Below are 25031 nucleotides of genomic sequence, written 5' to 3' on the forward strand. Positions count from 1 at the left end.
ACATTCTTACCCCCCCGCCCCTTGAAGCACATAACTCTGCAGCATTTTGCTCCCCCCTGTAGCTCTTCTCTTCCCCCTTATGGCTGTGCACCCCCTTGTTCAGCCCCTGTAGCCTTGCTCCCACCATGCTATGCACTTCCACCCTCTGCATTGCTCTGCACACTGTTCTGTGCACTGCTTCCCCTGTGGATCAGCATCATCTTGCCCCTTCTTACCCCAGCCCTGCTATGGCTTTGCAATCTTTGCCAAACCCTTCTCCATGCTCCTGGAGGTATGGCTGCAGCTGCATACCAGCAGCTCTCCCCTGCCATCCTCATACTGCTTTGCACCCCTGTCCGATGGCTCCACGTTCCCTTCTCCCCTCAGCCATGCCTCGATGCACCACCCCCTTATGGAGTTCTGCACTCCCTCTCCTTCCCTGCAGCTTCTCCTTTGGGGTCCCTACTGCCCCACCCCAGAGAGAGGAGCCATCTCATGGGAGGAAACTTGCGATGGCAGGGCCTCCCACACGTCCACTGCCGCTGGAGAGGGAGACGGTCCTAATCCCAGCCCCGTTCCCCAGTCCTTGGCCAAGTGTTCAGGTGCCTCCCTGCATCCTTCTCCCTGTGTGTGACTGGCCCCATGCACATTTCTTACTTCTGAGCTCGGTTTTTCTTTCTTCCCTCTCCCCCAGTGCTCTGCTTTGCCCTTACTGACTCCTTTTTTTTCCCCCAGAGTGGTGCTGCCAAGCAAGGCACAATCGGGAGCTCCACCCAGCGCTCCAGTTTGCAGCTCTGCTTCCCATTTTAACTTTCCCTTTGAACAACACGACCAGGGCTGTACTGTTTTTCATTTGGCTCCTTTCTGAAGGCTGTAGGATGAGGGATCGTGACTAACGCTATGGCTGTGCTTTTCTTGCGTGTAAATGTTCGAATGTTCGTTTCCTTTGGCTGTGTCACTTGCAGTGCCTGAATCCAGCTTCCAGCAGACTGCTTATGTGGGAAAGTCCGTCTCTGCTGTCCCAGATGACTCATCACAGAGATGAGTTTTTGTAGCTCATCCATTCAGGCAGACTTTTTTTTTTTTAAAATAAGAGCTCTGTCCTTCCAATGCAAAACACTGCAGAGAGCTGTCCAGTTGCGATAGGGACCATCCGTTCTGTACAGCAAATTTTGCTGCAAAGAGGAAGGCAATCAGCTTTATGGTGCATGAAGAAATGGTTTGAATTTCAGAGTGGGAGATATATGCCAAATGTTTGGGGAAGATTTTAAAATTGGTCGGCCACTGCAGTAGAACACCAGGGGAGATTGTGGAGTCTGTATTTTTTGAGGTTTGCTAAAGAACGTGTTAGATAAACATCTGTCAGGAGTGGCTTGAGGAAAGCTGATACAGACTTGGAACACTGAGAGTGAAGTTGATGTTTTGAAGTAATGTTTTGAAGTCTTTCACAACCTTATTTTCTGTGATTCCTACCCAGATTGTTTTTCTTAAGTGTTTAATAGGTCCTTTCTAGCTCTTCTTTATGAATTTGAATTGCTTTTTGCTGTTATGTTCTTTTCTTAAATGAAAATGCAGGTGTATTTGTGGGTAAAATTATACCACAAGCAGAAGAAATAGAGGATCTGATGGTTTAAATATCTGGCTTGTTCATAGGTTTCAACTAACTGATGTTGTTTTTCAGTTAAATTTGTATTCCGCTGTTAAGGCGCGTGATGCTGATGGTACGCTACTGAACCTTTCATTTGCTTTCCTTACGTGTGGCAAGACATAGTACAGTAATTGAGCTTTGTATGCTATATATGTAACTGAATCATTGTTTATTTATTTCCTTAGCCATGAGCAATTGTGTGTCTCCTCAGGAAATCCAAATCAAAGGCTAGTTGCTGAATATTTTATCAGCAACAGTTTTGTCTGGTAGATCGATTGCCGAAACCCTGCTACAAACAGGGTGTGTATATATATTACAGCATTATATTAGAGCCTAATGTCTGTCTTATCCTCCCTTTTATCATTAAAAATAAATGTTGTATTCCTCCTCTACCACTGTCTTTGTACTTCCCCCTCTGTTATTTCTTCTTAAGCTTTCCTTGAGCAGGAGTCCATCAGACTTTCCTTCATGTTGCCTCACTTCTTGCTTCTCCCTGTATAGCTTCATCTTAGGCTTTGACAAACAGTCTCCTCCTATCATGGACTTCTCACCCTTATTCCTTATGACTTTGTTTTTCAGGTTGATTTCTCATTAAGTTTTTTCTTCAGCTCTCTAGCCTATTTGATCTTCATCTGCTAGACCCCATTTCTGTTTCTGAGAGAAGTGCTTACTTTTGTTTTGATTTTGCCAGCCATCTTATCTGATTACTGCATCTCCAAGTCACTTTCTCATGACTGCCACCTCCTTATCTCACTTATGATAATGCACCTACCTGTGACTGGTTGTTGAACCAGGTGGATTTCTTTGACATCTTTGTCCTAACTCTTCTTTCATATTCAGTTATCCTTCCCGCCCCACCCCCCCTCGCCCCCACCCAAAAGCATTTTTCAGTTCCTTTGCTTTGCAGGCTGTCTAGAGCTCTGCCTTAGGCTCTTCCCTGTGTCTCTTCCCCTACAGAATCTAAAGGTTTCCAAAGAAAAACTGATTAGAATTGGCATGTTTACCTTTGCTCAGCTCATTCATTCAATTTTTCTGTTTTAATTCCAAATTTCTGGTTTTTACTTCTTGCTGCCATCTTAGTCTCTTTCTAATTTTATTCTGAGTTACTATCCTCCATCTTAAAGCTGACAGTCAACTCCAGTCTTCCTCCCTTCTTTTCCAAACTCCTGGAACAGAACAATTTACTTTTGTTGTATACATTCTCTCCTCTTCGTACTAAATTCTTTCCAATCCAGGTTCTGTGCTCTGCTGGAATTGCCTTCATTAAGATCTCCACAGGCTCCTTCTGGCCAAGTTGCAAGGATTCCCCTCCTTTCTTACCCTCCTTGATCTCTGCTGCTTTTGGTACTATCTATAATCCCCTACCTCTTGATGTCTTATTCTCTCTGGGCTTCTGTAATACTGTCCTCTGGTTATTCTTCACTGCTTTCTGCTCTCTGATTACTGTTTCTTCTCCTCTACTGCTGTCTGTGCTTGTACTTGCAGTCTTTTTCCCCCCTTTCATTAACTTATCTCCTATTCTACCAATTTTTTTCAACTTAAACCGCTATAAGCGATGTTAACTTAAGCTTAATGCAACCATACCACCAGGCTTTCTTCCAGGTGTGCTCATTCTTTCCTGTTGTTCCACTGCTGTTTCACCTGTTGAGGTGCTTCAGTCTGGAATACTTCTTTCCAGTGGTTTGGTGGGTTTTTTTTGTCTGGTTGGGGTTTTTCCCATTTAAGTCTTATTCCATGCTCGCACAAAGTTCTTTCACTTCCTCAGGTGTAGTATCTGTGATCTGCACTTGTTCTTTATTGTCACAACCAGAGTTCATGTTTACCTGTTCTTCCTTTTCAGTGTTACAACTGTGTCATCCTCTGTGTTTCTCTAGTGGCTCATGCTATTCTCTACTTATTTAGGTGGTCTTTGCCGTATTTTTTTGTGCTTGCTGTCTCTTAAGTCTCACCATCCTGAAGCTTGAGCTTGTTGGGAAGACCTTGTGCAATGTCAGCTGCACCTTAGAGTTGTTGTCTTACGGTAGTCTGTGTACTCTTTATCAGTTATCATGACCAGATCCTCTTAATGCTTCTTTGAACTGTAGTTGTTTGGCCAAAGTGTGCTGACCTATATGAGATGACAGATGACCTATATTCTGGACAGACTGGAGAGCTGGGCAATCACCAGCCATATGAAGTTTAAGAAGAGCAAGTGCCAGATTTTACACCTGGGGCACAGCAACCCTGGATGTACATACAGGCTGGGGAGCGAGAGGCTGGAGACCAGAGTCCCGCGGAGAGGGACCTGGGGCTTCTGGTCAATGGCAGGCTGGACATGAGCCAACAGTGTGCCCTGGCAGCCAAGAGGGCCAACTGTGTCCTGGGGTGCATCAAGCCCTGCATTGCAGCTGGTTGAGGGAAGTGATTGTCCTGCTCTACTCTGCGCTGGTGCGGCCTCACCTTGAGTACTGTGTGCAGGTTTGGGCGCCACAGTACATTAAGGATATAAAGCTACTAGAGAGTGTCCAGAGAAGGACCAGGAAGTTGGCGAAGGGTTTAGAGGAGAAAATGTAGGAGGAGTGGCTGAAGTAACTTGGTTTGTTCAGTCTGGAGGAAACTGAGGGCATGCCTCATCATGGTCTACAGCTTCCTCACAAGAGGAGGAGGAGGGGCAGGCACTGAGTTCTTGTCTTTTGTGACCAATGATAGGACCCAAGGGAATGGCAGGTAGATGTGCCGGGGAGGTTTAGGTTGGATATTAGGAAAAGGTTCTTCACCCAGAGGGTGGTGGAGGACTGGAACAGGCTGCCCCGGGAAGTGGGCACGGCACCAAGCCTGATGCTATTCAAGAAGCACTTGGACAACACCCTCAGAGATATGGTGTGAATTTGCAGTTGTCCTATGCAGAGACAGGAGTTGGACTTGATGATCCTTGTGGGTCCCTTCCAACTCAGGACATTCCATGATTCTGTGAAAATCTTGTGAAGGACAGGAGGGGAAAAAAAATCACATCTGTGTATTTCCTGTCTTGCAGTGCTGTTGATTGTCAATACCTTCATATGGTTTCAGCCCACTATCCTCCCTTGCCGTATCTTTATCATGAGCTTCTCAAGCCATGATAGAGAAGCCTATCATGAGGGCTTAGTATCCCACGATAGAGAAGACACAGATGAGCACAATCATGTAGGTGATTCTGTCTAGGTGCATCTCTTTCATCATGGATCTGCTGTGCAACAAAGCTTGAAGTTTTTGCTAATTTTTTATACAGATAGGTTTTTTTATTTGTGTTGATTTGGAATTGATAGTCTCTTCCAAAATGTTGGGATCTTTTGAGTGAATGACGCTTAGGCTCTGAATTGATAGAATAATGAAATTTCTTTCAGATCTTTAGTTTCATTAAAGAAGAAATGGCTGGTTGTAGTTAACAGGCATTTGCTTTGGCAAGGTGTTATAAGAAACAAGGCAATTTATTGAGGTCTTTGTGTTAGGACTAGCAAATACTCTGTGTGTTTATTTTATCCTTACAGCTTTGTATGTTAGTGGCTTAATCCAAGATACGTGTGAGAGAAGCTTGAAATCTTGCTAGAAATTGCAGGCATCACTGGGATAAAAAAAGCACATGATATTGTTTGTGGTTTAAGTAATGGCCTTGGTTTTTACAAGACTAAAAGAACTTCCCATTATAAGAGGAGGTGAAGACAGATCATCTATCAGCCTTCCCTTAAGCATCTGCTGTCAAAGCGACACAAAATGAATCTGGAGTTCCTGAATTTTGAAAATCTTTCATAGTTCTGATGAAATGTCTCTTCTGAGCTGTTATGGACAATACGGATCATTAATTATACTTCAGCCATATCTTCAGTTGTCAGAGGTTCTTGCAGTCAATTGTCTGAATGGAGGGGGCATCAAAACATGCCTGTTTCACTGTGGGCATGGGTATGATCACAGAAGACGACCAGCTGAGTAGCAGTGTTGATGGGCAGAAACAGAATGAATTGTGAATTCTACTTCCAGGAGTGAGGACACTTGATGTCCCTTTCAGCACATTCACAGTAGATGAAGCTCTGTTCTAGACTATGGCAAGCAGATATAGCATGGGGGATGGAAACATACAAGCAGGGTCCAAGAACAGTGCTAATGAGTCAGGCATGTCATGAAATTGTTGACCAGTTTCCTGTATTTCTGGTCTGGGAGCTCTTTTTGTTTCCTATGAAGCATGAGGTGTCCTTTCACAAATGCTGTCACAAGCAACTGTACAACCTGCACAAATAATCCCCCTTCATCTTAATGTAGAAAGAAATATTTCAACTACATAGATACTTGTAATTACTTTTTCAAATTTGTTGAATTTTTCCCACTGAGAGCTAGCTCCTTCTGAAGTTTAGACTATGTTTCAGTTGTATAATTTCTTAAAACTTCTGAGTAGCATGTTATTTCCTTTACTCTGTCAGGTAACTTGAAGCACTTAAAAAAACCCCAAAACCTCAATCTTTAAGAAATGCTAGTTTGGATTAAGCACAAACATGGGACATTGCGTCCTTACAAGACATAAATGAGAACAGTTCAGAAAAGATTGATTATCTTGCATTGTTAAAATGCTAAATCCATGCTAAATCCAAAATGTATGTTATTGTCATGTAATTGGCATCTAAAATGCCATCAGACTTTTAGATTAGTAATTGTGAGGGTATATTGAGTATCATGCAACTGACTGCTTTTATTTTTCATTCTGAAGAAATGACAACATTCGTTACGTAGTGAAGCTGTCAGCTGCCTTTATGCTGTTTACTCTGAAGGGGAGCTTTGCGCTAGCTGTTCGTGCTTTTTTCTCCTTTGGGTTTACTATAATTTTTGTTCCTTTGAACTTATCTCAGAGGTTTCTTTTGTGAAAATCAAAACTTGCAAACCAGCTTGACAGAAACTCTGTCTTTGTTATTTTGTATTTGCATCTTTCTCACTTGAAGGAGCTGTTGGAAAATTGTGTAAATCTTATGCTTTGCTTCTAAAAAACAGTTACACAGAGTGTTGCCAGGTGACTCCTACCCACTGACTAAACTGATTGCTAATTTTTACTTCTATCTGATGAAACTGTACTAAGAGCTTTTTTTGTGGATAAATGTTAGAGAACAAGTCTATGCTGCTGAATGTGTAATAGGGTTCTTTTAGGTCTTCCAGCCACTTTAGTTTCACAGATTTATGAAGCAAATAAATTTAATTGCATTGATTGGTCTCCTGTCCCTAGGTACCTTTTTTGTTTGTTGTTTTTTACTCTTCTAGGTAAACAGATTTCTAATGTGGAATAAAAGTGTACAGTTGTATGACAACAGCCTCAATAACATGTGTATACATATTTAAGATGAGAGAAGAGTCAACTTCATTTTGAAGTTCAGCTTTACAGTACTAAGATCAATTTTCTCTGCTTTAATATGATTTCAACATCCAGTGTGCAATGCACTGCAAGAATAGGACGTGATTGCAGTATACAGGAAGGCTGAGATTCCAAACTGCATTTTTACATGCCAGTTTCTAGCTGTCGCTATTTTAACTGGTAATATTGCTAGAATATGGTGGAGGGTCATGGTGGTTAGAACATGGTGACTTGTGCCTGATATGCTCTTAATAAATGTGACGTAGTTAAGCAGCTGTTGACAGCAGAAATGAACTCTGTCCTGTTTTGTTTTTGTTTTAAGTGGAAAACACTCTTGCTGCTCTGCAGATATGTTATTTGAGGAAGAGACCTCTGAATGTTGTATACAGATCTGTAGAAACAAAACAGGAAACCCATTAAAGTATTTTGTTCAAGGTCATGTTAACCATGTTCTGGGAATGCTTTGTCAGACTCCCCCTAGTTTGCTATGAAAAAACTGCAAAATAGTGCCTGCGTATAAGGAAGTATGCTTATGTAATAAGCTAGAGACTTGAAACATTATTTCCCTTTCCATTCTCCTCCCACCTTTTCTTCTATAAATCAGATAGAGCCTTCTTAGCTTTGGTTCCTGTTAAAGCACTGCCCTCTTACTGTTATCCTGAGTGGCTTTCTATCATGTTATGCCAGAATTTTGGACCTATAAGTCAAGATTTTGTATTTAAGAAGCTGTGTAAGCTTCCCCCCTACCCCCCAAAAAAAAAAAGTAAGCTTAAAGTTTTTCTGATCTTCGTTAGAGGAAATGGGCAAGAAAGGTTCTGAGAAGTTTTTATGGTGTTGATGACATCCTTTAAATGCAACTGAGTATGGCTGTTGGCTTCTCAGTTTCCAACATAGCTCTGTCTTTCAGCTTTCATACACAGTGATATGAAAGAATGCACGTGGCCAGGGTAGGCAGTAGTTAGTTCATAGTGTTCAGTGTAGTGCCACAAGGACCACGTTTGCATTGATGCATGCAAATATGAACCTCTAACCTTGCAGAACCTTCCACCAAGTAGGCCTTTGCCTTTGAAAGGTAGGCAGTTCTTCTGCAAGGATCGTAAATGGAGTACAAAACCACATAATTTTGTTTTTCAGTTGACAAGCCCGTTTGAATGTAGGATGCACTTTGAAAGACTACTTAGCAAACAGCTATGAATGTCTAGTAAGTGGCAACATCATTATTTTTCACAGCAGTATTGTGCAGGCCGCGAGCTCTTAAAGAGCTGTGGTGTTTTGGTCTTGAATTCTAGCCTTAGATACATTAAAAGGGTGAAAAAATTATTTCAGAAAAATTACTCATCACACACAAAGAGTGCAAAGAACCAGGACAGTATTTTCTATGGAATGTCCTTTACCTTTTGTGGAGACCACTAATTGGGGAGTTCTGCTGGTTTTTTTTTTTCTTTTGTTAATGTCATACTGTGATATAGCTAACACATTTGGAAGCAAAGTGTATATTGTAGTTGGACATGTTTCACTAGTCCAAAGTTTGAAAATATTTTGTAATTTGGGACTTGCAGGAGAATCTGTTAAAGAGTTTGATGTGCAAGTATAAAATTCGGTGTGATGAAGTAACTTGGTAGGTGCAAAATATCTTCAAAAGTGAACTGTTGGTGGGTTTTTCTGGTTTGGTGGGGTTGGTTTGTTTTTTGGGTTTGGTGTTTGTTTGTTTTTGTGTTTTCATGACTGCTTTTCATTAATGATTAAGAACCGTGCAAGTACCAAACATGCATTGAAATGTATGTTTTAATCCCCTAAACAATATTACTGTGATATTTGTAAAGTGTCCTTATTTATTGCAGCTTTCGAATAAGTACTTAAAGATGTGTAATAAGAAAAGAAACAGTAACTAAATACTTCTAAGGTTAAAAACTGGGCTTTTGTCTGCAGATGGCCTTATTTCTAAACCTCAAAACCTCAGCAGGTGTGCTGATCATGCCAGCTCTTTATTTAATCAGCTGTGTTATGTTTCAAGATAAATATTTAAGTTGTAGACTGAGGTGGAAGCATGTAATAAAGAAGTTTTAGAAGCAATGTTTAATATGAGTTGACTGAAAAGATGAGTGGAAGATGATATACAACACAGCATATATCATATTCGTAAGTGAAGTCTCCATGTATGAGTTTTCAGGGTAAACATCTTTATAGTATACCATCAATAATGTTGTAAGTGCTGTCTTATGTGCTCTCAATTTTGTTTACATTATGTTGAAAACTCATAAATACTGTGTGTAGGGTATGAGAACATGAGTGAAGTAGCAGGTGTGGGCACATTGAATAGGTGGTATGCTTAGCCTCTGAAGAGAAGCAAAGTATAAATTCATTACCCTCTGGTGGATAACTTTACAGCAGTATTGCACTGTCAGAAAACTTTTCCTAGCAGGAACTCTGAGTTTCATACTAATAAAGAGCAGATGCAACTTTTCAGTGGACAAGGCGTCGAGAGCAACTGGCGATGTGGAGTTATCAGGTAAATAAGGACATGGGTGCTTATATGTAAAGTGCTGGCATGTGGCTCTCAGTAAAAACCAAAAGCATGACTAATGTCTGCTTTGCAGTAAATTGAAAAATAAAGTGTTCTGGAATGAGATTGAAGCATAAATTCCACAAAAACAGGCAGCAGGCACCACCATGATCTGCATGCTCTGTAACACAGTCCCTTTTGGAATTGCCCAGAGGCGTTGCAGCTTGTTATCCAGGGGAGAGTGTCGTCATGGAGGGCACTTGCAGGGAACAGTGTGTGTTGTTTTCCTTTCTTTCTCTAGACTGCCACTTGTAGCTGTGATAGTACTACAGTGATAAGCTCACTTCTCCCTGGAAGTGGGAGACCTAGCTTAGGTTCTGGAAGTCTGGAGGAAGCCCCTCAGGAGAACGCTGTCATTGGCAGGCTCTCTGGGGTAGGAGCAACACTACCCTTCCGCAGAGGTAGATCCAGAACAAGTCTACACTAAGAATTTTTTTGGTGTGCCTGTGAAGATATTTTTATTGATACAGCATGGTTCATTCTTCTGGGGAACTGCTGTAGTTTAGTAGAGTAAAAATCTGGGTTTGCTGGTGCATGTTTTTCCTCTAGTAATGGATGTATGCCAATAACTTGCTGTATAATAGGTCAGTTATATTGTGAACCTGAGAGAATGATCTGAATTTGCGATAAACTGCAGTAAGCTACTGCTTGGTGCCTTTATCTGAATGCCTGCATGCCATGCACAGGAAGTCTGTGGGTAGTGGTGTGCATTTTAACTAAGGCAACTTTGTGCCGTGTTCTTAGGATTCACGGTGCAGTAAATTAAGGGCTTTTCAATAAAAAATTTGTAAGATAGTTGATGAAGTTATGAACTGAAGATAACTAACACTTAAAAGACTTTGCTTTGGACACTTAAACAGTGTGCATTCTTTACATGAAGCTTTTCTATAGAGAGCTTTTTTACTTGAGTTGCTAATTTTGTTCTCAGAAGTGTACTTGTGTGGGGAAGTGAGGTTTTTTTGGGGGTGTGTGTGTTAGATTTTTTTTTTTGTTTTTTTTAGGAGCAGTGTCATCCAATCTTCAGAGTAATAGGAGATCCTAGAATAATTATAGACTTCACTCTCCCTAGAGGTAACAAACACAGACCTTCATATTGGTGTTGACGCTAGGCCCTGTTTATTTGTGAAGGTGTTAGAAAATGTCTGTCTTTTCCCTCCCTCTCAGTATGAATTCCTTTATGCAGCATCTTTAATAGGTTAAAAAGTTGCCTAACACTTTCATTTGAAAATATGAAACAACTTGCTAGATTTTAATTTTATATTGTTGTTTCACACACTTGTTCAGGTCAATCATTATCTACTAAGGTGGCTGTGTATGCAGAGAAATGCTCTGTTTTTCATGATGCAGTTCATGATGATACTCATGTTTGTAGTGAGACACACTTGATCTACATCTGTAATTGGTATCACATATATTTTGACCACTTTGTGGTCAAAATGTAGTTCAGATGCAGTGTACTGGTCATCTTACTCACTGCAGTTTAACATTCATAATGAAAGGAGAGGAATGGCTGGTAACTTTGTTTGATGCAGCTGCTGATGGAATAGGGGACTTACATCTTGGTTTTAGGCTTCAGGTTTGAGCAATCTAGAAACATCCTAAACTATTAATGTTCGGAGTCAGGACTCACTTCCTCTGCCTCTTTAGGCTCTAGAATTAAGATCTGTTCGGAGGTGGAAGAAGTTTCTGTAGGACAATATACAGTTGCTGCTGGTTCTTTTCTTAAAGAGCTGCATAGTGTAGAAAGGTGTGCCTTGTCTTTGACAGAAAAATGCCATGCTTTCTGATAGACTGCAGAATTACATTCTTGCATTGGAAACATTTTAATAAACTAGTAAACTATGGTTCCTTTTTTCATACGTGGTATGCTTCATGGTAAAGCCAGCATGTGATTGGGACTGTTCTTTAGCTTGTAAAGGTATGTGAAACAAGTAAAGAATCAGCTCCTTAAATAGTCAATAGGAAGTGCTGACAAATGTTTCAAGAACTGCCTTTCCTTTGGCAATGTGGGGATGTTTCAATAGCATGTGAAGTTGTAGTTTTAAACTTAGCTTGCAGGATGACTTCTGGACTGGATGACTTCTTGGTAGCACCCTCTTTAACCTGGCTTGCCCGTTTCCCACAGGGAACTCAAGAGTGGACCATGCCTTACATGTCAAGTTGTGGTGCGCACAGTATTGCAAATGGGCCCACCAATTCTGAAGCATTGAACTTGCATTGTAGGTATAAAATTACTATTTTGAACTCACTGTGTTATTGGAATAAGCTGAATGCTATTCATACAATCAGTTGAATCTCTCACAGTTTATCGAACCAGCCTACCTTCTAGAAAAGGTAGGTTCTGCAGGCTCAGTGGCAATTTCCCACCAAAGATCCTGGTCAGGATGAGTATCTTTGTTTCTCTAAGGGTTGTTTATTAATGCTACATGCACATTGTGGCTGTTTGTCTCCCATGTAGATAGATAGCTATGCAGTCACTTCTGAATTCCTGATTTACATATATAAACAGCAGTCTTTTCCATTTATTCTCCTCTATTGAGCTGCAGTTGCATGTACTCTGAATCCAGATATTACTCAAAGGTGATAAAACAGCAGAGAATTAAAGGGGATGTAGCTAAATGAATGTGGTTCTTAGAGTGGAGTTTTATAACAAATGATCTTGAACTGCCACTTCAGTAATAATCTCTCTGATAATTTATAAAAGTACAAGAAAACCTCTTATTTAAAAAGAAAAAAGCCTGAAATACTTGCAACCCAAAATTTCAGTATCTTCTTATCATTACAGAAATTGGTTAGAAATTAAAACAATGAATATTCTAAGTTTTTCTACAGTGACTCTCTGCAGAGCAAAAACCCCTGAATTAATTAAAGCTATTTAAAAAGTTAACTTTCGTAGTCCTTTTGTAGTAATTTAAACTGCTGGTAACTTAACGTTTTTTAAAAAAAAATCTTCGGCACAGATTACACATTTCTTTCCTTCAGGAAACTACTTCTCCCCCCCTTCTTCCCTCCCAGTAACTCTTAAAAATCATTGATCCAACTTGGCAGTGGTAGCTAATTCAGCATTGATAGCTGATGCAAAGATGCAGTTGCGTTTCTGTGAGCGTAATGAAAGATGGAGGTCAAACTGTTGCCACAGAGAAAAGGGTTGTAACAAAAGCTGAGTGATTCTTAAATATCAGAAAGCCTAAATGAGAAGGAAAAAAAAATATCAGGAATTGTTTCCACTGCAGGAAGAACTATGATCAGAACTTTGTTAGGTACCAGAGGATCTGATTGTACTGTGCAGAAAGACCAAAGGAAATCAATATTAACTAGTTCCATGGCTTCTAGAACTATCGGTTTGTTTTTTAGCTGGGTGTTGTGCTTACATGCCGAAACAAACCTATGTCCCACTGAAAAGAATAGCCACAGACAACATTTTGAGGAACAAACGGGAGTTCAGATATTCATGCATACTAGTGTTTGTAATGGACAACCAAATGCAATGGTTCTGTGAAAGAAAGATGCATCTTAAATTTCCTTAAATTTTGTAAATTGTCTTAGGGAGGAAACCTTTCTAAAGGGCATGCAGTTGCTGTCATGAATGAGAGATTAAAAACTTGGAAGGTGGATGTAATGTAGAAGGGAGACTAAGGGCCAGAAGAGGTTAAAAATTCAGTGTCTGTTGGTGAGGGGAGAGTAATGGATGGATTTATTTTATTAATTTATCCAGTCTTTAAGGAGAAGTCAAATAATGAGTGAATGTAAATGATGAAAGCAGTGGTGAAGCTCCCATACGCTTGGTCTGTGTCTAGCAGTACTATAACCCACCAGCTGAACCAACAGAAGTTTCAGAAATTGTAAGTGCTCTGAAAAGTCACATCCTTAAAGCATGGTATGAGCTCCTAAGGAGGGGAATGGGCCAAATGCTGAGGTGCCTGGGTATGCTGGGATGTGAAAAAACATTGTAAATCTAAGCCTGATTGTTGAGGTGGATGAATCAAAATGCCATGTCTTGTATTCAGTATTCAATAGACAAAAAAGTGACCAGTTCTAAGCACAGAAAATACAAAAGTTTATTCTCAATGCCTGCAAATGGAAAATGATGTTTTGCAGCATCTGTGTCTTGTGTTAAAACCAAGTTGAAAGAGAAGAAGAAACTAAACCAAAAGAATTTATTGCTTTTTAAGAGGGGATATAAAAATTATTTGTGTTCATCTCTGTTTAAAAACCATCTTCTGTCTTATTTTCTGTTATTCTTGACTTGAAGTGGAACTGATTTAAACCAAATGCTGAAGTAAAAGAACATTGGGTCACTATGTTTTATCTGCATGTATGTTTTTTTTCTAGCGTTACTAACAAGTAGGCGTAATGAACAATTTGTCCTGGATGTGGACCTTCCAGGAGTTCAGAGCACCTGCATTTGGAAGCCTTCTCTTGAGCCAGAATGGCATAGCTCATGTAACTGGTATCTCATTAAGTTTAACTCAGTTTGGCTTTGCTGGCCAGCTTTAAAATTTTGTCTTCTCTTGGCTTTCTTTATGGTGCGTATGATAGTCCAGAAGTTAGATGAATGGTTTGGAGACTGCTCTTCCTCATAAGTAGCAAGTGAATCTTCCCATAAGATTTTGATGGGACATCCATCGTCCAGGGTCTCCTCTGAGACTTGTTTTGGGCTGAAAATATGAGGGTTGTATCTTTTTGTTCTGGTTTGGTTTTACTTTTTGTCCTTACCTAACTGAATGAAGCTATGACTGTATTCTTACAACCTGTGTGTTCCTGTGCAAATTGGAGTAGTCCTATACTCTCCAGTTCCTAGCTTAAACTCAGTGGCTAGAGTAAAGCGTAGAGTCTAACCTCTCCCTCCATCTTCTTTTCACCCAGTGGATGTTAATCAGGCCAGTTATTCACTGGGTTGTCCTTCATTCAGCCCATCTGTCTCAGTAGCTTCATTTACTTCTTCCTGAAACATACAATATGATGACCACAAGATTTTAGGATTTCTTTCTGCTGCCTTTCTTGTGATGTTGCAAAATCCTCTGTTGATAGCAAATTCCATCTTTATCCTGATCTTATTCACATCTTTGCTGCTTACCCACAGCTTGATTATCCATATCTGTAATACTGCAGATGGCTTCTTGCTTCAACCACCTCACTCCCAAATTGTACATTGCATGAGATGTTTTGTGTTTAAATAAATTCCCTCTAACTCCTTGTGTCTCTAGTCCTCTGCTGATATGCTGCATTTTTACACGTTTTTGTGCTTTTATGTATGTGTTGCAGTCTGGTTGGGGCAGGTGAGTGCTTGTATGTTACCATCCAGTACAGCTATTACAGTTAATAATGAAAGTGGTAACCATTGGTTTTGTGCTATGCTGATACCTGTAAAGAAGTATATTAGAGTATGCAGAAGAGACGTAAATTCAGACGTGCTATCTGGCGCTGCAGAGGTGTATTTTGGAAGTGGCAGAGAGAAAAAAATTTGGAGGCCGGGGTTCTATGTTTGTTTGAAGTGATTGGTTGCAATGAATACCAAGAAAATAGTCCATTTTTCTTTTGTGTTTGCATACAAGTACTTGCTGTCTTGAGAACATGTAGCTCTAAATTCAGCTAGAAAAGCCAAAAGCTAAAGTGCTGGAATTCTTCCAACTTCTCTTCTGCAAAAGAAAGCCTAACTTTAGACATCCGACTTTCCAGGTGTGGAATTAAGACGTGATTGTAAAATTGTGCTGCATCCAACAGTTCTGATTTGTTTTTGAGAAGCACTGAGTTTTTGAAGTCTTCTGCAAAATAGACAGACGTAAACTTCTGAACCACTCATTTGGGTTCTTGAGTAAATAAGTCTTAAAATCACCACAGAGGAGGTGTTACGGGCAGGAAAAGTGTTCCCAGCCTGCGAGTTTGTCTTGGAAAGACTGGCTTTTTTGCTTGCTTTCCACTGTTGACTGATAGTGCTTCTGATTCTCTGTGCTGTCGTAACAGTGAGGAGGTAGTCCCATGCTTTGTTAAGGGCAAGAATATTTATAGAGAGCAGATCATAAATTATGAAATCTCTGTTTTAAGAGAAAACTTAAAATTAATCAAATAACTTCCAAAAAATCTTATTTTTCCTCTAGGTTATCTAGGTTTCTTGCATCAGCAAATACTATCTATCTATCTATCTGGAGGAAAGGCTGAAATCAGTAGAAGTGCTGATTTAGCATTGCAGGCAAAGCATGTCTGCTAAAATTTTATGGCATTTCAGTTACAACAGAGAAAAAGCATAGTTTCCAGACTGCAGAACAAACAACATTTGCTAGACCTTATGTTGACCATGGATTATCAATTTGTGTTGCTGAAGCATGATATCACAATCTGAGTAAACATGTAAGGGTGTAGAGTGGACAGGGAGCAGTCACTAGAGAGACATAGACACCAACATTGATGGTGACGATGAAGGGCTGTGAAGCTATGGAAGAAGATTCAGTGGGAATCCAGAATACAAGGAGCAACTGAGAAGAAAATAGCAGATAGATAATGGCAGATAGCTTGGGCTGTAGCAAGGTCTGGGGAGAAGGAAGATTGGACAGGCTAATGGAGAAGGGCATTCTTCTAAAGATGTATAATTTCGTACCATGTTAGTAAGCTAAGTGGTTAAACTGAAGGTTGGTAAGTATCTAGTGCCTTTTGAGTTGCCTCCAAGGGTATTTTTTTGTTTAAAATATCTCCCCCCCCTTTTTTTTTTTTATATTTTGTGTTGCAGCAAAGGCTATGGACACAAAATTAATTCCTCTGTGTAGCCCCCTAACTATGTGCTGTGCCATGGCATTTCAAGTTTTTTTGACATATAAATTGCAGTCCACTTAGTAAATAAAATGGATTACTTATGGTAACTGTGACTAGTTGCACCACCTAAATCTTTGCCAGAGGTCTTCCAGAGGATGTCCAGTGGCTTTTAAAAATCCTATTAAAAGATTTTGTTTGCAGATGGTACAGAGAGGATAAAAAAACCCCAACAAAACAAACCAACCACACTGTGGTGCATATTACTGCTCCCTCTTTTGTCAAGGGCAGCTTACTCTTAAGGTAAAGTTGTAGCTGAAATTTATCTCTGCTGTTTGTAAATAAAAGTAAATCTCTATAGAATCCAGAGTTCTTGGAGTGGGTTTAGGAATAGGAAGCATGAAGCTTTGCTTATTTTGTGCAATTATGATTATGCTAATGATAACAATATAAATGTCACAACCTTGTTGTAAATGTTAAGTTTGAATAGTGTGTTAGTTTTACGTGTGAACCACCAGGATCAGAAGACAGTTTTATTGAATGAGTGTTATAGAGTGCATAATGTAACCTTTTAGCACCTCTCACTACTCATTATTGGGTAAAATAAAAAAGTTTGTTCAGAATTCAGAGTGAATTTGCACAATTTGAATTAAAAATATAAATATAACATCTGCTGGTGCAACTTCCTTAATATAAGGTTGCAAAAGTAGCATGGAATTCTCTAATGCAAAGCCAGACTACTTAGAAAACGGTGCTTTTTGAAGCACGGTGTATGCAGGATTTCATTTATATTGTACCCAGTTTGTAGTTTTCCAGTGGTAGTATTTGAAAGGGTTGCTTTGTGCTTGTGAATTAGTAAAAACCAAGGTCATGAATTCAAAAACACCACCTTGCTAATATCACGAGTTACACAATATAGCTTTTTTTTTAAATAAAAATCTGCAAAAGTACACACTGTAGATAAAAACTGTTGATGTTTCATCCAACCATTCTGTTTTAATTCAGTGACATTTGCTGCCTCATCAACACAGTCTTGAAGATGCTTCAGAGTCTTGAGAGGAAAAAGGAATTAAAAATTTGAATAGGTTACCCTTTCTGCTCTGTTTCTGAAGAGGGCTGTTCTGTATTCTCCCTATATCAATCCCCTCTTCTTCCTCAAGTATGAAAACAATGTGTACATTTTTTGGGTCTTAGTAGACATATGTGAACAGTTAGTATTTGGAAGCTAATTGAAAAAGCTTGTGTGTATAACTTTTTAAAAGTAGCTGTAATCAATATTTTTCTTATAATAAATTCTGATACAGTGGTTAGTTTTGTACACTAGCCAATGCTCGCTCTTTCTCGAAAAACCGCTCTTTCTCGAAAAACCGCTCTTTCTCGAAAAAACGCTCTTTCTCGAAAAAACGCTCTTTCTCGAAAAACCGCTCTTTCTCGAAAAACCGCTCTTTCTCGAAAAACCGCTCTTTCTCGAAAAACCGCTCTTTCTCGAAAAACCGCTCTTTCTCGAAAAACCGCTCTTTCTCGAAAAACCGCTCTTTCTCAGGGGGGTGGGGGTGGGGGTGGGGTGGGGGTGGGTGGGAAACATTTTGCCTAAATGGCAAAAGGAGTGTTTTTAACAGACTTTAATTACCTTAGCAATGTATACACACTTGAGAGATTTTACCGCATGAGCAGCAGACTATTTGAATTGCTTACAACTGCCTCTTTATACTTTGCAGTAGAGCCTCCATCATTGAGTATTATAGCCTTTAAGTACATGTCTTCCCTTTCTGGCACCTGGGCAATACTGACTAGGGATTTCTTTGCTGAAATGTTAAGCTCAGCTGCCTCTTGGCAGGTAGAGGTGTGTCCCTTTAACAGCAATTTATTACCTCTTTTCTATGTGCACTGTACTTGTTAAACCTGCCAAGTGTTTTAAAACTTACGAGCATTTGAAAAGTTTAACCTTTTATCCTTCTTGGAAAGCAGATGCTCAAAGGTAGCTGTGGAAGACTGCAATAGCAGATATTGTTGATTCCATGCTTCTCTTTTCTGTTCATTAAAAAAATAAGTGAAAATAACCTTTTTTATATATAAATACCTGTGAATTTCTGGGTAAATTTCTGGATAAATAAGTCTTTAGTCCATCTAGCATCCAGCGGAGGCACTTTTTTTGAAGCTTCTTTCATGAGCCTTACTCTTCAATTTTTTTGACCAAACTGCTTTAGTTATATCAGAGTTTAAAGATGGCTCCTGCTGTATGCTAATGCCCTGGAATTTTTCTGTCTTTTTCTATTGTGAGCAGAAGACAGTTAAAAAAACTGTTGTTAACCTCATCTCTCTCTTCTCACACAAGAGCTCCAAGCGAGAGTGGAAGCCTCTGGAGGACCACAGCTGCACAGATGTACCATGGCTCCTCTTATTCATTCTCTTCTGCGTAGGAATGGTGAGTAAAACTCAGGATTCCGTGAATGTTACATAGCTGAAGAGTTTGCATTCATTAGAAAGAAGTTTTAAAACCCTCCAGTAACTTAGTCACTGGGTAAGGTCAGGGTATACTGGCATGGGAACCATCAGCTATAGAACAGGAATGGGTAGTATGTACATATCAAAGGCTTTTGTTAAGGATCCATAACTTACTGTTTGCGCCAGTTCTTGCTGCAGCTCCTCTTCCCTTGATACTCCAGTTTCATTTGTAAGTGATTTTCAGCATGGTGAAGTATCACTTGACTCATGCTCCTTTTGGAACTGTGGATGTCCCAGAAATAATAGCTTTGAGTCTGGTAAATGGTTCTGTGAATCACGGTAAACTTTTTGCTGAGAAACAAAGATTCTGAATATTAAACAGTTGTCTGTTTGCTTTTTGTTTGGGTTTTGTTTGTTTGGTTGGTTTTGTTTTCTTTCTTGGATGCTTAGTAGAAGCAGCTGCTATTAACAGCCATATTACTGATAAGATCTTTCCAAGTTACCCCAGCTTTGTCCTGCCTGATGAAACGGTCACCTTTCTCAAGACAGCCTCGCAACACTGCACTTTATAGTAAAAAACTGAATGTCCAAGAGCTGCAGATTAGTGAAAACTAGAAAAACATGTATTCTCATCTTGTTTTGTTTCATGGACCTACATATGCTGTTCTGCCTCAACAGAGAATGTCTGTCACTGTCTTGTACTGCTGTGTTGCACACAGTAGCCCTTAGGAGCTTGGGACTTCTGTGCTGTCAGCTTTCTTTTCTACTGTCCCTTGGTCTCTGGTCTTCGGAATTATTCCATTGAAAACTTTCTTCTTCTTTCCTCAAAGGGTTTGTCATTGGCTGTGCTTCAAATGCAAAGTTTATAAAGTTTTAAGTTGTACAAATTATATTGTCACTGTAATATGAATACCTTAAAATTGTAAAAAACACAGTACTTCCTGAAACAAGCAGCTCTTTTTTGTGGTTGCTCCCCCCCCACCCAGTTGATGTTACTCAGTCTATACGTAACCAAGCCTCACCCGGCCACCACAAACATCCCCACCCCATACGAATAAAATATCACCACCCCACCAAAGTCTAACCAAACTAAAAATATCCCCCCATTATCAACAGTAACCACCCCCAACTTCCAACCCTCACCAAAACCACCAACAACAGCCCCAACTACAACTACCAAAATAAGTCCACTACCATAACCTCCATCCCACAAACCTCAGGAAACAGGTCAGCCGCCAGAGACACAGAATATACAAAAAACACCAGCATGCTGCCCAAATACACCATAAACAACACTAAAGCCACAAAAGAAGCTCCCAAACTCAGTAACCACCCACACCCTACAACTCAGTCTATACTAATTATAAATTAGTCTGCTGTGGGTGAGCGTCCCAGATTTTCAAAGCAATATGGTACACAAAGCAATTATCCTATTGGGCCAAATACCCTGTTAGTTACTGTTCTAGGGGATTTCACTTGACGGTCAGGTACCGTGATGGGTCAGGAGGGCATCCCTGCACTGTTGTAAATTAGCTTAGATTGAGGAGGAGTTGCATGATTTCCTTTATCCCGCGCATAGGGGAAAAAGTCTTAAACCAGCCAAGAACCTGAGTACTATTGTATGTAAAATGCATGCTAGTATTTTTATTACAGAACTGTAAGGGATCCAAGAAATTGAAAGTGAGTATTAAGAGAAATTGAGTATTAAGTCTATAAGTACATTAGTGCATTGGCAAGAGAAAGATAATGACCATCTTCCTGCCTGGAATTTCTCTATAGTGATAGCCTGTCTGTCAGAGACAGTAACTCTCCTGTATCTTCGTATCTTTAAAATCACCTATATTTAAACTGTTCCATGCCAACTTTACCTATTGTCATGCTCTCACCTGGTCCTGTCGCTGCCATCTGTTGCTCCATGTGTTTCTCAGCTGTTTGCTCTGCTTCCCCTTCTCAAATCTTATCTTGCCTCATCTGTAAGAACAGTTCACTGATGGTAGTGGAGCGAGCCAATCGTTCACTTCTCCCTCTCAGTGTTGCTAAACACCTAATGATGCTTTTGGGCCAGTCTGCTGTTCACATGATGACTGCCTTGGTCTTGGTTTTGCTAGTGAGATATCTCTGAAAGTTCACAGCAAGACCTGCCTGACATTGGGCATTTTCCACAATACTGTCTCTGAGCCATTCTGCATTCTCTTGCTCTATCACTGTTTCTTTCCTGTATGTGAACCCAGCACCTGGGACAACAGCAGGCTTGACCTGGTCACCTGCTTTAGGGGATTTCCTTAAAAGGTACTTAGGTCAGCTAGGCCTCTTCATTCTAGCTCCTCTTTGAAAGCCCATAATTTGAAGGAAAACAATGTTAAAGCAAGAAAGTCTGGACTGTTTGGAATCCTCTAAGATGCATACGAACCCTTGACAACTCCAGCTCTGCTTGTAGCTCTCCTTCACTGCCTGCCCTTGGCCTCCCTTCTGTTTCATGCACCACTTGCTGACAATACGACTCTCAAAAAAACACCTACAAGATTCTTAACTATGCTTGGTTAATGTGCAGTGTTAGATGTCTGAATCCTCTTATGGCTTGCATTCAGTTTTATAATTGTACAGCAGTTCTCTGTGGATGGTCCTTGTCTTTCCTTTTTCAGTCTGAAAGAATTTTTAAAGAACCTTTGCTTAGAAACAAATGAATTAAACTGAATTTTCCCAGCTGTCAAACAGAGTATTACTAAACTGTGGGTTTTTTTTTCTCCTTCAGGGTTTTATCTGTGGCTTTTCAATAGCTACAGGAGCAGCTGCAAGACTGCTTTCAGGATATGACAGTTATGGAAATATTTGTGGACAGAAAAATGTCAAGGTAGAGGGAATAGTCAACAGTGGTCTGGACCTCACACACAAGAAGTGAGTATGTGATTCAATTGCTTCATTCTATAAACTAGAAAAGGCAAAACCTTTCTTCCTTTGAGAGTGATTTTCAGTAAAATGGGAAAAGGGTTATGCTACTCATTCCTACTTGCACTTCTCCACTCTTCTCACCTAGAGAAGAGTCTTTTGTAACAAGCAGCAGCAGTGCTTGGAGGGTGTATGTAGGCAGATGTGCAATATGAGTACACCTAAGACACTGAGGAATTTCCCTTTTTTAGCATCCACTTCATGTAGGAGATTGTATCATGCTACTGAAGAATCTTGTTTGTTCGAGTTTTAGCCATGACAGTTATTCTCAGATTTGGGAGCAGGCCTTTGATATCTATGTAGAAACGGTTCACTTTTGATGTTGTATGCTAATTTTCTGCCACCTGGTTTAGGGGGAGATGGGATGTATCCAACACATTAAAATGAGACTTCAAAATTTAAACTGTAAGCAGCATATATATAAGTGGATTGTGGAGAAAATGCACAAAACTTTTAAGCAGCACATAGCTCTTATGAAGCAGAGTCGTGTTAAAATACATACCTGTATTATGTGCTGGTTCTGACCTCTTAACTATTTCCTATCTATTGTGCAGAAAAAACATAATACTGCAGTAGTAGTACTGGAACTGAGTAACAAGAATTCTGGACTGATGGGATGAAAACCTGTGAATGTGTGTTGAGATCTGTCTGCCAGTACTCAAAGTGCATCTGTATGACTTGGGTGATTTCAGAAACGTAACTCTTTAGTCTAACCTTAGGACAGTGGTTTTAGCTGTCAGCAAAGATTTCTTTCACTGTTTATTGCTTCAAAGAACTAAAAAGTCTTTACTTTCTGAGTATGATAGCCTTTTACTTCACACTTTACTTTGACTAACAGAAAACCCATAATTTGCATGAGTTATTTTGAAGGATGCTTTCCTAAGGTCTGTTTATTTTGAGTTACTATACTAAAGATTTCTAAATATCTGATTTAAGATTTAGTGTGGCTAGGTAATTGGTGTGTTACCAGAAGAATTTGAGTTAAATAAAATAGCCTGAAACTTTTTATAGTTTTCTTTATAAATTCTTCTGTCAAAAGAAAAACTTCTTAATCTAATCACGGTTTCCAGGAGGGTTGAAGGGCTTAAAACTTACACAGCATAATTTTCCTACTGTTTTATAGAAATGTTTTAGTGTTTTCTAAAATTACGTGTATTCAGTACAGAATTGTCTTTCTTTTGAGAGAAAATATAAATTTTAAAATTATAATTTTAAACAGACCTTTAGAAGGAAATGCAGTCTGAATTTGTGTGAAGGCAAAGAAAGTCAGACAGCTTATTGAAATATAACAATTAATAGTGTAGTAGTCTGCTACATCAGGGCAGAAGTCAGGCCATCATGAGGAGAAACATCTACCACTGGTAAGTGATTTCCTCTTGTAAAGGCAAGACCAAAAGACTGCAGATAAAAATAGAGGCTATTTTTAACACAGTTAATAGAGATGGTTGCTTGTCAAAGTCTTATTAAGGTTCAGAAGGATTATGTTTTTCTAGTAAACGTATCATGGCTTGAGGCATGACCTAAGCAAATGAATGGATACGCTCGTATGGGATATCATCATCTCTCTTTGTTTGAGAGTGAGAGAAAACATTCTGCCAAGGCAGATTATTCTATAAATGTTCAGAGTTAAGTGCCTGGTACAGTCCAGGGTACCCAGCTTTGTAAAAGGCCAATTCTTTTATAAGCAAGTGATCCTTCCCAATCTCACACCCTATAGCTTTTTAAATTTGCTTGGCAATTTTTCAGAGGAAACTATCTGCTTTGCATCTGTATCTAGCAGATGAAGTTCCTGCAGTGTCTGAGGTGCAGTTCATGGGAGTATTTCATGCTCTTCTATAAAAGTACTTTTCAGATAGACTGTAAAAATAAGCTCTTCTTCCTGCCTGTACATTTCAGTTTGTGTGGAGAAAGAAAGGGCTTTAAGCTCTACAAATGTGGTTCTGGAAACATAAAGTTATTCTAATTTCATTCTGCTTGCAGGGTAATTTTGTTTTTATTTCCCAGTCCAAGGCAGAAAAGCTAAATCATCTGTAAAAATAACATTTTCTGCCTTGTAAATGACAGCAACCCATAGGCACTGTAATGAGGAAGAGAAATAGATGTAGTCTGTGTGCATATGGAAATCTGGGTGGTAGGGGTGAAAAGCAGAGTCCTCACAGGGATATCATTTGATCCGTGTGCATCAGATATGCTGAAGCCAGTGAGGTGAATGTTGGGAAGAAGGATTTTAGAGCCTGGTCTCCTCAGTAAAGAGTGAATCGAGCATCTTTTTATTTTCACAAAGAAAACACAGTACAGCTTTAAGAGGCTGAGCTTTAGAGTCAGACATGTGATTATAGTTTAGCCCTGGCAGTGAATTCTCATTAAACCTTTCTGCTTCAAATAAGCTCCTTGCCTTTCAAGTTCTGGCAGTTATAAGGGGGACAAAACCCAGCCTTTTATTTGCAAATAAATGGTGACCATGGCAGCCCAATATAACTCCCTGAAACGCTAGTTCAGTCTGATTTTTTGATCAGCAATATTTTGCTGCATGGGCAGAGTTTAGTTTGTGCTGTTCACTCAAGTAAGAGAAGATGTGTGTGTGCCGCTATAGGGAAGAGTTAGGGTGGCATTCTACCTTAATAAATGCCTTTGACTCAGGAAAATGCTCGGGGTTTAGGTAGTGGGAAAACCCGGGGAGAGTTTGCAGCATGCATACAGAGAATTTGGTTGAGTGAAAGTGTGTATGTCCTACCCATAATTTGTTCAGAGTGGGTGTGATCACTTAATTCACTTCTCCATTATTGTGATAAGATGCTTGTAGATCACAGCAAAGGGCTGTTCTGTAAAGTACTCATTTGCCTATAAAGAGATGCCTTGAGGGCTGACAGAAAATCAATGACACTGGCAAATGTAAGAGTGTACAAAATACTTAAGGTAAGAGGCTTGTTCATATGATTTGCCACAGTGCTTCTAGAATCAAGGTGTAGTGTACAAAATTATGATGCTTTGGCTTCCTGGTTTTGCAAAGGAAGAGGAGACTGCTGTATTTCTTATGGGCATGAGTAGGTAACAGGCACTTGTCTAGTAAGCTGCCAGTCAGAAGCCAAAATTATTGATGCCTTTATTTTTTTTTCTTTTTTTAACCTCTGGTAATTTTGAAATAGTATTTTTACTTATGAGCAATAAAGGCAAAATGAAGGTTATCTTATAGATCTGTTAAAAAAAAAGTTATGATGCATTTTGAAAAGTTGTAATTCAAAATGAACTTCAGTACATACATCAGGATGGACAACTTGACCTTATTTTCAGACACCATAGCTTTTGAAAAGTTAAATAAACTCTTTCCTTATTTTCCTTTACTTACAGGAACCAGCTTA

The 25031-nt window shown here is 39.6% G+C and overlaps 1 protein-coding gene across 3 annotated transcripts in view; it reads left to right on the top strand.

Moving 5' to 3' along the window:
- Nucleotides 1-25031, top strand: part of SLC44A1 (solute carrier family 44 member 1) — a 68558-nt gene that overhangs the window by 692 nt on the left and 42835 nt on the right. For all 3 annotated transcript variants that reach the window (XM_075079754.1, XM_075079752.1, XM_075079751.1), the window contains exons 2-3: nt 18617-18706; nt 21479-21621. In XM_075079754.1, coding sequence (XP_074935855.1) covers nt 18617-18706; nt 21479-21621 — 233 coding nt within the window. The remainder of the gene's footprint in view (nt 1-18616; nt 18707-21478; nt 21622-25031) is intronic.

Source organism: Phalacrocorax aristotelis, chromosome Z (assembly GCF_949628215.1).
Source record: "Phalacrocorax aristotelis chromosome Z, bGulAri2.1, whole genome shotgun sequence".
NCBI classification, from domain to species: Eukaryota; Metazoa; Chordata; class Aves; order Suliformes; family Phalacrocoracidae; genus Phalacrocorax; species Phalacrocorax aristotelis.